General features: G+C 41.2%; 1 protein-coding gene across 1 annotated transcript in view; it reads right to left on the bottom strand.

Moving 5' to 3' along the window:
* LOC131236332 (4-diphosphocytidyl-2-C-methyl-D-erythritol kinase, chloroplastic/chromoplastic-like) overlaps positions 1-12764 on the bottom strand; it is a 30398-nt gene extending 17634 nt beyond the window's left edge. Inside the window, exons 1-9 of the mRNA XM_058233454.1 lie at positions 12713-12764; positions 12571-12668; positions 11939-11995; positions 10370-10585; positions 7876-7954; positions 7671-7784; positions 7467-7566; positions 4335-4420; positions 1305-1399 (exon numbers count right to left, since the gene is read on the bottom strand). Coding sequence (XP_058089437.1) covers positions 1305-1399; positions 4335-4420; positions 7467-7566; positions 7671-7784; positions 7876-7954; positions 10370-10585; positions 11939-11995; positions 12571-12668; positions 12713-12764 — 897 coding nt within the window. The remainder of the gene's footprint in view (positions 1-1304; positions 1400-4334; positions 4421-7466; positions 7567-7670; positions 7785-7875; positions 7955-10369; positions 10586-11938; positions 11996-12570; positions 12669-12712) is intronic.
* Positions 12765-15912: the final 3148 nt, after the last annotated feature.

Below are 15912 nucleotides of genomic sequence, written 5' to 3'. Positions count from 1 at the left end.
CTGAATGGGGCCTCATCAGATCTTGATAATCAACATGACCTATCGATTTGATTGATGTGGTTTTTCATAGTGCAATGATGCCAATGGCTTAAAGTAGCTTGACGTGTTCCATTAGTCCTATGACTTTGGGCATATTGGTTAGGTTATCAGAGCCAACACCATGTCCACCATAAAGGGCTACTTGGAAAAAAGGCGAGAATGAGTACCACCACAGAGTGCGTTGCCGCGGATGTTGGTTGTGGCTCATAGTAGACTATTATGATCCAACAATGTAAAGAGCCTAGCTTGACGTGTTCCATTAGTCCAAGGGTTTTTGGCATATTGGTTAGGTTCTTAACACATGATGGGTTGTAAATGAAATGAATGTTAGAAACAATGAAGCAACCATCTAGATATCATGATGGGTCCAAGGATCTCGACTGAGCTCAACAGCACCATCCGATTGTCAAATGGCCTGTTCTCCCCAGTTGGATTAGGTGGGTCAATTCCTTCCCTTAGAAACATACTTGAGAGTTTCCTGCCTCACACGGCTCCACAGTCAATTCTTTTGGTGTCTCATGTTAATCTGCCATATATAACTGAATGAGATTTCTCGTAAATCTATCCCATTTTTTTCTCGGGTTAACCAGAAGGGATTAATTACATGAGTTTCAAACTCTAATCTGGATCAATAATCAGTTTTATCTTTTCTCCCACCTTCAAAACAACATATGTATCTACCCCTATTGTTAGAATTATCTGAAAAGTATCTCGATTTCATAAGGAATCTTTGAAAGGGAAGATTATTCCCCATGTATTTATATAAGATTAATTTTTAATTGTAACCAGTTTTCTTTGCCGGTAGGTTTCCATGGTTGTGTTAGAGTTGGTCAGTTCAAACCTCTTCTTTTCATTTTTTTTTTCCCATACCCTTTCCACTCCACAAAACCCATAAAGAGTTACACAAAAAATGCTAAAACAATGTTAATTTGTATAAAATATATACATGCGCACATATAAATATTTCTACTCCGTTTTGTAATCACATACATATCAAACACAAACTTCTCATTCATTGATTTCTTATTGGAGAATTTTTACCGTCTCTTTTAATGATCAAACATAATTAATCGTGAACATTTCCCATACTGCTTTTTTTTTTTTTTTTACATATTTCATTTTCCTACCCATCCTTCCAATCAAAACATTTACTGAACTCAGAAAGGGAAAATATGAAGAAAAACAAATCTTGTATTAATCAAGAAAATAAGGTTCTGGATCCCATTTCATGAAACAATAACTACATCATATAAGAATTACTCAACAGTAGGTGAAAGATCGGCAGGAGACTCAAAAGAACTTGTTGTGGAATTCAGCTCGGTGTACCACTGGTTCTCTCTGCGGGTAAGAAAGCGTGCCTCTGCATTGAATAATATTGAAAGTTGAGGATGCATTGCGCATGTATATGAAAGGGAACAGAAAAAAAATACGATTCTGCTAACATGATTACTGATAAATAGAAATAAAAAACAAAAAATCAAGACACAGTCTCACCTTTTTAGTTGGCCATGGCTTGGCAAATATGGAAGAACTTGTTTCAAATTTACTATTTTTAAGCCGTGTGCTCACCTTAAGCTCATCATAGCTCAAGCCATTCAAAAAATGCTGGCTATGTTCCGTCCACAACTGCTCTGTTGGGTCAACCTTAACAGGTTGATTTCTCAGAAGTACCAGTTAACTGGGGGGTATTTTATTCAATAGTTGATGAGAGAATACAGACCGTAGGTTTAGCTTTTCATTTTGTGCAAGTGGCATCCAGATTCAATGATCCAAGCCACTGATATGATCAGCCCCATTCTAGATGGCCAATGCATTAAACCTCCTAGAAAGTAAAAATACCAAATTTAAAGTTAGAAGCCAGCAAATGGATGGTTGGTAAGGAAATGCCGGAGTGGCCATATTCAATGGACCAAAGGTTCAATGGATAGGATGTTCTAATCTGGGAAATTATTTTGGTAAATGGGATGTCAACAGACCAATCAATAACATCGATGGTTTGAATCAATGAACTGCATCTTCTGTACATATCCTTTGTTTGCACATGGTATAGTACTTCTAACTGTCAAAGGACACTCTTGGGGGCTTCACTTGGGTTGGAGTGATCTGTTGAACCCTTTCAATTTCCATGGACCAATTATCAAACTCCACAAACTGGGCGCCTTTCCCCGTTCAAGGACCAGGCAGTAAAATCCTCATATAGACCCATTTGGAGGAATGATAAATGCCATCTAAAAGATCACTTCTCCATGGTAGAATTTGCGGCTTGGATGTCTTGAACAGGGATAGAAATTCACTTTCGGTGTACAGTATTGGTCGCCACTGAGCCCAAATCGTATCACCCCACTATCAGTCCGATACAGCCGTATTGTTTATGGAGGAAACCGATTCACATTGGGCATTATTTTTGGACGGTACTTTAAACCTTGTTCTCAAATGTATACTTGGTGTAGGGTAATTGTGATAGATTGTGAAGGCAAGTTGAGGAGCAAGAAATGTAATTAAAGCACACTACTAAAAATACCCTCAGACCCATGGAGGGGGTCACCCTTGGACCTTGGTGATTGGGGCCCAGCTATACTGGGCCCTCAGATTCAACGAAGAAACAGTGCCTAAGACACTTGCATACAACATCCTATTAGTTGAATGAATCTTCTACTTAGGCAGCTAGACGTTCCTCATTTTGTGATCTTACACTTCTGCACGTTACATTCTGAAAACTGCTTGGTTGGTACTTTTTGCTGCTGCTCCTGCTTCTTACACCAAGCAAAAGAAACCAATTTCCAAAAGAACTCCATCCTAATCCCCCGTCAGCCTTATGACCCTAGTATCTTCATTTTGCCTATTTTTGATCTCTTCCTACTGATGTTGCTTGGACACATGGCACAGGCAACAAGTTTCCTAGAGTGTCTAGGAAAGGGACACTTCCATATTGAAGAATACATGTGTGGTTTTCATAGAGCTGCAAGATGCGATATTGCTCTCTTCTCCTCACCTCTACCAGAAGTTACACGGGACCTCAGGAAGGAGTACTCTCCATGGTTGCATGGATGCTTTTTTTATCAAATTACCCTCCTAGTGACTTATAGAGGTATCCTGTTTGAATTACCGGTTTTTTCTTTTCCCTAGCTGGATCAACAATCTGGAGAGATGGGCCCACCTTTTAGTCATCCAAATCATTCATCTGATGGGACACTGTTTTTTTTTTGAAAAGTAATAAGGATAATCTGCACGATTTCAACAACTACAGTCCTCCGCTCTACCAACTGAGCTAAGATGGGACACTGTTTTGATAGTATCACAGATGAAATATCTCCATTGAACAGTCCTGGCCATCACTGGTGGAAATTTCCTAGTTGCATATGGAGCGGAGGGAATAATTTCATTTTCACTATCCATTTGCATGCCAACAGTTGTCCAGCGACAACCATCTTATTTAGGACAAACCAAGTGGAGGGCTGGATCACTGGAAGGTGGGTCCCAGCTGTACAGAGATCTGGCCAAGACAACGCCAGTCATTGTGGTGAAGCAGTGTAAAAAGTATGAGTCCCTCCTGTACAGAGATCTGGCCAACCAAAGGTTTACTGGACTCTCAAAACAAATTGAAAAATCTTGGGTGATTCGTACAAGAGATTGAATAGGTGATTCGTGCAAACATGCCAATGTGGCACACATGAATGAGTTTTAGGCCATTCAACAAGTGGTGGACATTGTGAACATGCCATGGCCCAAAAATGATGATGGTCCACGAATCAAGTGGCCTATGTGTATCGGACACATGGATGGTTAGAGGAAGGGGTCTAAATTCAGTGTTACCCACCTAGTGATTGGAATCTTATTTTTGGGTTATGTCATGTTCGCATTGCCACCCACTTCATGAGTTGCCAGGATCCAATGCAAGTTTGTCATTACATGTGTGGTGGGTCTCGTCATCATTTGTGAAACAATTAAGGTGCTTTGCCTACTTCACAATAATCCTATGGGAAAATATCAGATGTGGGAATTGCTTCACAAGATTTATATCAAACATTTCCCGCTGTATATTGACTGTGGGCAGAAATCCCTGTTCACATTTACAGTCTACTTTCGAAAAGTCCAGAAACCAAAATTTGAGTGTACACAGGAATCAGTGGATCACAGAAAAAAGTACGTAGGAATCCTGCCCACTTACAATGGGAGAGTGGGAGATGTTTGGTACATGATCTAATGTTTTGCTTCATCTAGAGGTCGAGTGTCCATTTTGAAATTCAGGGCTCCAAAACGAAAATTACATGTGAGAATGAGTTATGGTATCTTACCAGATACAAAGGCATCCTTGTACTCATCATCATCGTAGACAGACTGCGGGGGTTCTGGAGAACCGATTCCGACAATGGTGCTTCCACTGCAGGAAATCATGTGAAGTGTCAACCACAAGAATGTCTGTAAAAGATTATTATAAAAGATGTCAAGCAATATGTGATGAACAAACACATACAAGGTGTATGCTAGGGGACTTGTATACACTGATCAGAGCCATTAACTTGGTGCCCCACCATGTGGATGGACCATATCCCAAAAATCAAGGTGATTGGTACCACCCAATCAGTGGCCTGAAAAGGGGGCAGTCAACTAATAAAGATGAGAAATGGTCGACAATCAATAAGCAAATCTTGCAATGTTCAGATTGGTCAGAGTTTCCAAATCACTATCCTATTGGCCTATACGCTATAGCCAGCTGCTTGGTGGTCCACCAGATCATTGATCCAAATCACCAGACATGTTTTTCCGGTGTGTATGATGGAACAATGCTTCATAGGGTGAATATGAAGTGCTTTTGATGTAGAATTTCTCTAAAACAATTATGCTCTCTTTCAGCGTATGTGAATAAGGATTAAGTTTTCCATTGGTACATAGGTTACACTTAAATAAAAAAAAATTTAAAAATTGATCCATGTCTAAAACACACTAGAACAATGGTCTTGCACATAATTCCATGAAACGTGAAGCCATGCGGCACCAGGTTAGGGTGCGGGAGTGAGGAAGCTTCTGTTTTGAATTTGTTAGCAAGTATAATCCGCTAGGATGCCTGTTTAGAAGGATCAGGTCTTGCCACTAAAAGATTGGAACTGTGTTGGTGGGTGGGTGGGTTGGAAAAGGCTCTTGAAAACCCAATCAAACTGGGCCAACAAGCTTTTAGACCTTGACCGGCCCAATTACAAATGGGCTTGAATTTTAGGCCTAGGGCCAGCCCTCAAGCCTGATTCGACAACCCAAGTTCAGTGAAAAGCAGGCATAGCCCAAAAGCCTGATAGGCCAGTCCAGCCCATTGATCTAGTCTATATTACGATGATTAATCTAACAAGGTGGAGACTCTAGTAGCACTACGAGAGGCTTACATATTGGTCTGGTCCCTTTTCAAGGAAATTTAGTCATTGAAGAATGGTCCTTGGAGTTATGTTTTTTGTATTTCCAAAATAAGATCAATTCTGTCCTAATGTTCCAAGGATTGCAAATGCCGAATAGGGTAGCCGATTCTCTTGCCAAAGGAATGACGAGAGGATCACTCTGCACCCTCGTTTGATGTATACATTTTCTTTTTCCTTAAAGTTTCAGCTACCTTCCAAAAAGAAAGGGAAAAAAAAAAAACCGTTGATAAAATGCTTCCCAAAGCAATCTGCTAGCTGAGGGCCTGTTTGGCATTGCAACTAGCAGTTGCGAAATTGATTCTCAAGAAACATATCACTGGGATTGTTTATTGAGAAATGCTAATGTGAAAATTGCATGTTTGGCAAACATGCATGAGAAAAAACAAAAAATCCCCATGAAGGTTTCAATGGTGAGCATTGAATCCTCACTATTTCCTATGGCGTAGTCCACTTAAGTCTCATTTTTTTACTAATACCCTAACATGATATGGCAAAATGGATTGACAGTGGATCTCACATGATTGTGGGCCCACATTGCTGCAGGCGGGTGTTATAGGAAAGTCACATTCATCCGGCTTCTCCATAGATGAGATTTTCTAAGCCCACGCAAGTGTGCAATACAACTCGTTTACACGCCACACGTTTTCCATCATGGCATGTAGGTCCTAGATCCAATCCATCCGTTAGAAAGGCACCACTATATTGATGTCCCAGCCTAAGCAGTAGGTTGATCCACTAGTTAGGTGGGCCACAATTATGCAGGACAATTAACCACTTGCTTTAAAAGCTTGAATTATTACAGTATGATGAATTAATCCCCTCATCTCATAGCCCAGGCCCCACATCTCGTGGGTTAACACCTCGGCCGAACCGCCCTCGTAGGCCCCATATCACATGGACCGCCCACCCCGAGTGTCCCCACGTCCCACAGGCTACCACACTCGAGCCCGGTGTGAAATACGCATAAATCACCCCCGGTGAGGAGTCTCGAACATGAGACCTCTCCCGTGGGCCTCGCCCACCACGAGTGTGCCCCTGCATCCCACATGCGAGCCCACTCGAGCCCAGTGTGAAAATGCCCTTGCATTAATCAGCCCCAGTGAGGAGTCTCGAACACGAGACCTCTCCCGTGGGCCTCGCCCACCACGAGTGTACCCCTGCATCCCACATGCGAGCCCACTCGAGCCCAGTGTGAAAATGCCCCTGCATTAATCAGCCCCGGTGAGGAGTCTCAAACACAAGACCTCTCGCTCTGATACCAATTTGATGCAAGATAATTAACCACTTACTCTAAAAGCTCGAAGTGTTAGAGTATGACAAATTAATCTCTTTATCTCATAGCCTAGGCCCCACATCTCATGGGTTAGGACCTCGGCCGAACCCCCCCTCGTGGGCCCCAAATTACATGGGCTGCCCATCTCGAGTGTGTCCCCACATCCCATAGGCTACCTCATTCGAGCCCGATGTGAAATGCGCATTAATCACCCCCGGTGAGGAGTTTCAAACACGAGACCTCCCCCGTGGGCCTCGCCCACCCCGAGTGTGCCCCTGCATCCCACAGGCGACCCCACTCGAGCCCAGTGTGAAAATGCCCCTGCATTACTCTACATGTGTGCAATTAACATACTTTCCAATAAGAGACAGATATTCAATTTTATGAGTGCTTTTCACAAGTTTGTAAGAAGTGGAAACTACTGTGGGAAACAGGGGGTTAGGCATTGGGAAAAACGCACAAATCTGGAAAATTGTTTTTTTTCCTTTTAAATTTGATTAATTAAGTGGCTAAACCAAACACATTTAAAGCCTTAAAAAGTGATTTTCATAATCCAAATCACAAAGGAAAAAAAAAAAAAGTTTTTAGAAAAGCCAAACAAGCCCTAAGCTTGTAGCCCAACCACTATAATTCACACTAAATTCCAATAACTAATGGATCTAGAGTTCAAAGGCCGAGTGAATATATATATATATAAAAGAAGAAAAAAAAAAAAGAAAAGAAAAAGAAAGAGGCAGTTGAAATGTTACCTCAACGACATCAAAACAGAATCATACTGTCCACGGCCAGCTGCAAGCACGCGTTTTTTCAACAATTTCAAAGATGGCAAGACTTCAAATGCTGGAGGCTCTGGAAAGATCACAGATTAACATAGAATCAATTGTCATATGCCCAAAGAAACGACAAAATGAAAACAGGAAAAGAACCATATATCTTCCAACGGAACTGCATACCCAAATCATTGATACAAACATCTTGAGAAATCCCCATTTGTGTAATCTTCTCCAGCAAGGTCAAAGGATCAACTGAACTACCTTGATCTAACCGAAGGCGTTGCACATTTGAAACTGTTCTCAGAAAAGGAGCTGCACATGTATAACTCAAACAACACAAGGAGCTGTAGATATACTGAATTTAGCATTGCCTAGTAAACTTCACCAGTTGGGCACGCTTGTTGGGGCTTTATCAGGACCATTGGCATGTCCAAAGGTATTGGTGGCGGGATATCTTCAACAACCTGGACACACAGATCCAAATTCCAGAGGGTCAGCTTACTCGAACATCAAATCCCATTATCCCGACTCAGGTGCCTGGTTGTCTTGCCATCACAGGTTTTTCATTTCTTGTTTCTTTTCTTTTCTCTTCTTTTTTTTTTTATTTCTTTTTTTCTATAGGGCTGTCAATGGGCTCGACTGAGGTCTGTCCAAACCCAGCCCGCAAAGTAAAATCCAGGCCAAAGTCCGGGTCAAACAAAACGGGCCCAAGTCAGGCCCCTCATGATTATGCATGGCCCCCGATCCCAAGCCCAGCCACCCTCTTTTGTAAAAGATATAGGCTGTTCGTTTGGAGTGCCCAAGCATGCTTGATATTGACAAAAATTCCCTTGAAAACTTAAACGGGCAGGCCTGACAGGCTCTTATGCAGCCCAAGCACAGCCCATTGACAGCCCTACCTTTTTCTTTTTAAATAGCTATGCAAGAATGTTAAACCCCTGATCTCAACATTGTGTAATTTGGGGCCATTAAAACAAGACAGAGGCTCAACTATTCAGTCGCAGGGAAACCCAAAGCCTCATTGTAGATGGGTTACTTTAGCAATCACATCTAAAGCACATTGAGGTTTTCTGCAATTGGATCTTCTGTAGCCAGACACCCAGCCTCCGTAAAAAGTCCTCTTCAATAGAATCCATGATCCATGCATTTGGTAATGTTCATACCTCATGGGTCTCAAAGCTGCCATTAATTAACAGCTCCTTCATATTAGCTTACTACAGTCAAAATAAAACTGTGCAATTGCTTAGTTCATATTTACTCATGCAATACATAAATTGGATCTGTATTCCCGAAAAGATTCTCCCACTAATTTAGAAAGACAAGCACTATCTTATGTAATATGAGCTTTACTGAGCCGAGACACGTGTACAAGTCAGCTAATGCACATGCCACACCATGCTGGAATGGTAGGGTGAAATATCCAATCCATCCATCAGGTGGACCTCGCCTTGTAGATGTTACTGCCCAAAGATAATGGTGGTCCATTCAGTAGGTGTGCCATGATATGAGAAATAAATTGGTGGGTTAGAAAACTTCACAGATCTTTTATAACTGTACATTTGTTCAGTTAATTGTGGCCCACCTGACTAGTGGACCATCCAGATTCTTGGGGTAGGGAATCTATAAAGTGGTACCTTTTGATGGATGGCTTGGCTGCACTTGTCAGCCATGCTGGCATGAGGTGGCATGTGCATTAGATGATTTATTAATGCTGGGGCATTTTCACATCGGACTCGAGTGGGGTGGCCTATGGGATGCAGGGGCACAGGGCAGCCCATGTGAGGTGGGCCCCACCCGTGTGAAGCGGATGACTCATGTGAAGCGGAACCTATGTGAAGAAGGGCCCGCAAGAGGGGTTCGACTGAGGTCCTAACCCATGGGATGTGGGGCCTGGGCTATGAGATAAAGGGATTGATTTGCCATGCTCTATTAGTTCGAGCTTTTAAAGCATGTGGTTTATTGTCTTGCGTCAAAGTGGTATCAGAGCAGAAGGTCTCGTGTTTAAGACTCCTCACCGGGGGTGACCATGAGGGGGGTTTGAGCCTAACACTAGTTTATTTAGACTACGGTTGGATGTGCAATTGATTTGAATTGCAATAACTCAATTTAATAAAGAATAACTAACTAAAGTGGGACAATTCATAATGATCGACTAGATCACAAATTGCAACTACTATGGTTTCAAGTATAATTTGAAACACGTGGTATTGCGATTACATGTTTGGTTGTGATTATCATTTAATATAATTTTGCAATTACCTTTCTACTCAGTTGATTTAATATGATTGTATCATAAATTTTAAATTTACACAAAATTCTAGAGATTGTATATTAGCAATAGTTGAGGTTAGATTTAATGTTCAATGGTAATATCTGTGCATTGTGTAACTCTTATGCAGGGGTGGCAATGTCCACTTAAAATCCATCAAGCCCAAGCCTGACCCACTGCTCATAATTAATCGGATCAGTGTTGGACAAACCTGACCTAACCTGACCCAAAGCAACCACTTGGGTTTAAGAATGGAAAATGGGGCCAAAGGTATGCCCAACCCTACACAATTAGTGGATACATAAAACATGCGTACATCATGTGCATGCATCTCTCCTTATTGTCAATTGATTTGTTTCAGTTTTGAGGTTGGGTCGGGTTGAGTCATCTAGCCCAGCCCATTGATAAGCCATACGTACAGGTTGGGTTAGGTAAGGTTCAAATGAGCTCAACCCACTGCCTTAGATGTGGGTCGGACAGGCCAATTGACCCAAAGACCGATCTGACCCATTGCCACCCCTTCCTCCGAGGACAGTAGGCATCAATGTTGTGTGCAGCCACAAGGTAATGAAAGAACATTTAAACCAAATGAATGCCCACTCCAAGATACCTGTGGTAAACATATCTCACCTCCACCAGTACAATATGCTGCTCCATGAGAGAAAAAGAAGGGAACATCAGAACCAATTTCACCTGACCATTCCTGAAGCTCCTTTTCAGTGGCAAGACCACCGCTGAATTGATTTACGGCCCATAATACAGTCGCAACATTACTACTTCCACCGCTGAGCCCAGCACCAATAGGCACTTTCTTATCAAGGTGAATCTGCATTCATATTTAAAACACACAGTAGCTTAAATCCAAATTCAAGAAACAATATTCTTTTTAAGAAAATGAATTGGAAGTTTTCTAAATACGCTCATTGAAGAGGTTTTTTTTTTTTTTTTTTTTTTCTTTGAGATACATATAAGAGGTACTTTATGATGCACAACAAAAGGAAACAACAAATTTTTTTCTCAACCCAAGTAGGGTTATGGGTGGCAATCGATCTGGTTCAGGCTAGGTTAGGGTCGACCCAAGCCTAGCCCATTTACTAAATGGGCCAAAAACTCTTGCCCAAACACGGCCCACAACCCATTATCCTCTAACCCAACCCAACCCACTTAAAAAGTTCATCAAGCCCGACTTGACCCATTTAATTGTATGGGTCAGGCTTGGCTGACCTGAACCCAATCTGCCATAACCCAACTTTAAGAATGAAATATGACACAAAAGCTATACAACTTAGCGCACAAAACGGATACGTGTGTGTGTATTCTTTTTCTTTATTTTGTTTTGGATTATGGTCGTGCCAGGTTAGGTCATCTAGCCAAATTCATTAATAACCTATATGGTTGGATTGGGTAGGGTTCAACCCTAGCCTGAGTCCTGACTCGTTTACTTAAACAGGTCATACTTCAAGCCCGAGCCCGACTTGCTACCCATTAAATTTGCCCGAACCCACCTCAAAAGTGAGTTGGTTCAGTTGACCCGCGGGCCAAACCAACCCATTGCCACCTCCCCACAGGAAATTTGAACTGCAAACACTCCAGCGTTTGCTTCCATATATGATCGTAAAAGGCTCGGACAGTGGTCGCATTCGCACAAGACTTGCCCTCAAACACGGGACCCCATCTGGCCTCCACCAGGCGCTCCATCAACAGATATTCCCCAAAGAGCTTCTCGTCCACGTGTGCCTCAAAAAGAACCTCGCAGCCCAAACCAACCCATTGCCACCTGTAGCTATGGTACGAACATTGCCCACATTTCGGTATCATAAGCAGTTGATTTGATGGGCCCCATCATGGGTCGTACCATGCTTTATTATCTCCCCTATCACAACATCCTAACCATCTGATGGAAATGGACAACATATGGACCACATTTAACAAGGGCCCCTTGGGACAGATTAACTACTTCATCATATGATTCAAGCTATTAGGCACTTACACATCCATCATGTGTCTCGGCATTCAGTATCTCCCCACCCATATGATGGATGGTCAGATTTTTGAAGGATCACCCCTCCATGTTGCCCCCCATGTGAACAATTTGGATTGCCAAATGTGACCTCATATGTACAGTATTGAGCCAAGCATTATCTATTTCCGCATATGATTCAATTAATTACGCATTTACCCAGAAGAAGTTGTCACTGCCGGTCTTTTTTCTGTAAAGGTTAAGTGCCTTGATAATCTGCAAACGACATGCTGAAAACTTAGTTTCAAGAAGAAACACTTCAAGCTAACAAAAAATAAAGACGTCACTTCCAGCGTCCAACAGAAAAATGAGGATCGTTGATTTTCAGTGGACTGGATCATGGTTTGAAAAAATCGTCTGATATCACTTAGTATCATCCAATTCGTATTAGTTTCGGTCCAAAATGAAATGAGTTTCCATACCGATACGGGACCAAGTAAGATTGAGTCACGGTGAGTCATACAGGTTTCAATCCCTAGGCGAGTTGCACTCCAAAACTGCTACTTAAATCCATGGACTAGATGCTTTCAACCTATGTAGCAACTGTGACCAGGCCAGCAAAGAGGCACTCTTATTATCCCACTCACCATTAGGATCGGAGATAACAATGAAATAGGAGCCCGCCTGATGTGGTTCAAGTTTCCTGCTCTGCCCCAAATGCAAGGAAGAAGTGACACCAGTCCTGATTTTAGGTGGATTTCCAAACAGGCCCCAAATGATTCATAACCATGGAACTGTAAAGCTTTTCAAGGCTGAATTAGAGAGAGAGAGAGAGAGAGAGAGTGAGTTACCACATTCTTGTCATCAAGTGGGACACCTGGCACAATGGTAGACAAACGATCTTTGCTTTTCATTGGCGATAGATCATGATGATTTAATGAGAGGGCAACTGTAATCACTCTGGCAGGGGTACGCAAGCAGGTGTACCAGTACCATGCACCATGCCAGCTCGTGTATTGACATGAGCAGCTTCTGTGGGTCCCATCATGAGGTATGTGTTATATCCAGACCGCTCATCCATTTGGCGGGCTCGTCTTAAGGCTTGAGCTGAAAATAAGACAGATCTAAATATCAAGTGGACCACACTGCAAAAAGCAGTGGGAGTTGAACGTCTACCATTAAAATGGAGGATTTGATCCGAACCATACCTAACCTAATCCAACTCCGTCAGGGTGACTGAGTCGGACTTGGTTCAGGTTAAGCTAGCAGTGCAACGGATCGGATCGAGTCAAAGGACCCGGACTCGGTCCCAGATCGGATCAAGTTTCATCAGGGCATTGAAAGTTTCGGACCCAGTTAAGTTGGACTCAATGCGGTATGACTCGACTCGATGCCCACCTCTAGCCCCCGCCCACTATCCCTCTTAAGTAAGATCTGTAAGTCCCATCATGAGGTATATGTTATATCCAAACCGTCCATCCATTTGGAGAGCTCGTCATAAGGCTTGAGCCAAAAAATGAAACAGATCCAAAGATCAAGTGGACCACTATGCAAAAAGTAGTAGGGATTGAATATCTACCATTGAAATTCTTTTGGGGTTCACAAAAGTTTTGGATCAATATGATATTTGTTTTTCCTCTTCATCCACGTCTTTTTGACCTTATGAACATACTGATTAGAAAATAAACATTATGATGGGACCTATGAATGTTTTAACGATGAAAATCATTATCCTATTTCTGGTGTGGTCCATTTGAGCTTTGGATATGATTAATTTTTTTGTTCATGCTCTAAAAATGGATGAACAGTGTGGATATAATAAATACATCATTTTGAGGCCCATTTACATGAAGTTGACTGACCACTGCATGAAATTAACCAAGCACCACATGAAATTGAAATTCTCGTTCAATTTCACTAAGTTCTCGGTCAATTTCATGAAGTTCTCAGTCAAGTTTTCATTCAACATAAATTTTATACAAGATTTCATTCACAACAAAATACAAAATTTCTCTCTTCTTCTCATGTGTGGTTTCTTTGATGGATGCACTATTTTCGTCATTTCTTTGGAAAAAAAAATGAACAAAAAGAAGTAATGGTTTGTGGTATCAGGGGTATTCTCATCTGAAAAAAGATCTAACGATGAAGAAATGATAAGATTTGGAAGGGAAGAGAAAATTTCAAAAATGAGTTTTTGGTAAAAAGATATTTTCATTAAGTTTTTTGTGGTAGAGTATTCTTGTATGAAAAGGAGAAGGTTTCAGGAATGAATTTTTGGTGGTAGGGCATTCTCATATGAATGTGAGAGAAGATTTGAGGAAGAGAATACCGAGAAAAAGGTTGTGGTTTAGTTAAGAAAAGTAAAGTTTGAATGATTTAGAAAAGCCGGTTGGTAAAAGGTGAGGTTTACAATAGAAAAAATTTCTTTTGTTTCCATCATTAGATAGTACTAATCATCTAGTTCGTTTGGTCCATCCTTATATTTAGAGTTTACTTAAAGCCATCCTTTGATGTGAATTATTCATTCTGTAGGTCCCACTTTTGATTTGGGTTGTCCACTATGCAAGACTTACCATGGATGTAAGCCATTCATCATTAGGAGCCAACTTTTAATGTACATTGTCTATTATGTAGGGCTCACCATTAATGTTATTGTCCATCACATGGGGCTCACCTTAAAGATCCGCAGTATGGACTATTCATGATGGAGCCTCACCTCCAATGTAGAGATGATATACAAATAAACATGGCATTAGCATGCATATAAAACATCTGATCATCAGGTATAGGCACACCTTATGACCGACCTGAACTAGTACCATGTGATAGTGTCCCTTGAACAGTTTAAGCCATACTAAGAAATCCAACAAGAAGGAAGGCAGAAAGACAAGAAGAGAGGATGAGAAGAATAAAGGACATATGAAACTATAAAAATCACATTTTTATTAGAAAATGAGAATTTTTTATCTTCTTTTTATTTTTTCATATTCTACAGTTAGTTTTTTTTTTTTTTTTTTCTTACTTACTTACTTTTGTGTTTGGTTTAATTGAATTTCATTTGATGCAAAGATAAGATGGAGAAGTACATAAAGATGACCCTATGATGGGAGAACATAGTATGTAAAAGAAAAGCCCATCTACAAGCGACCTTTGACTTAGGTTATGCCGCGCAAAAACAATTTGGGCCGAGCTTGGGCTATTATGGCCTGTCATAGGCCTGAGTCAAGTATATGCTTAGGTCAAAAAATGCAGGCCATGTTTAAAGGGAGCTTGGCTTGGCCCATTAATACATATAATCAATCCTACTCTATGAGATGTATTTTGGGATCCCACTGTGCAACGTGTGAAGTGTTGGAAATTATACAGATTAATATATTGTTGTATAATGTGGAAACCGAAAAATTGCAAAATAATCTGAAATCAGGACAGGCTGAATCACATCTGAAACACTATCCTTAAAGCATTATTTGCCCCTACGTAAGTGAATTGAGTATGCTGATAGGTTACAGGCAAACCGATTATAAGATACAACGAGCCTGATGTGGGTCTGCGTTCAGCAAACACAAAGGCCTACTAATGGAACTCTGTTATACAATCTGGCAAAAATACAATAAAAGAAAAAATTCCAAAAGAAAGAAAGAGAAGAAAATTATGTGATTTAGACCACTACACTGGTCAATTCTTCAGCCACTAGTTCAGTAGAACCGTTTGTTATAGACCACAACTTTGGTCTGTTCTTCAAGCAAAGGTTAGACCCTTGCTGTCTTGCTGAAACTACTGGAGTAGAAGAGAGGAGTAGTAGGTTGTCTCAATTCGTATGGTAGTGCTAAATTAGGTTGTGAGATGGTTTGAAAATCCATCTAGGCCCTCCTTTTATAGGCTATGGTGGCTGGGGGTTATAGTCCAGAGAAGTAAATCTCATGACCGTTTTCTAGCTGTTGGAGAAAACTAGCCATTTCATGGCTTTTTTTTACTGTTGTGCATGGGCCATTAAGCTGTTGCATGCTGACTATTGTGAGACAGCAGCTAGCCGTTTTCTAGCTGTTGGGCTAGTCATGCAACAGTTATTGCTGGTCCCTACACTAATAGCACGGCTGTTATAGATCTACTGCAACAGCTCTTTTTTTTAGCTCTCTATATATACTGAAGGACTCTCATTCAGTCCTCTAGTCTTCCCTTCATCCCACAAAAGA

The sequence above is a fragment of the Magnolia sinica genome, unplaced genomic scaffold, assembly GCF_029962835.1.
Source record: "Magnolia sinica isolate HGM2019 unplaced genomic scaffold, MsV1 ctg39, whole genome shotgun sequence".
Taxonomy (NCBI): domain Eukaryota; kingdom Viridiplantae; phylum Streptophyta; class Magnoliopsida; order Magnoliales; family Magnoliaceae; genus Magnolia; species Magnolia sinica.
Note: the sequence above shows the minus strand (reverse complement) of the source record. Positions and strands in the feature narration are given on the sequence as shown.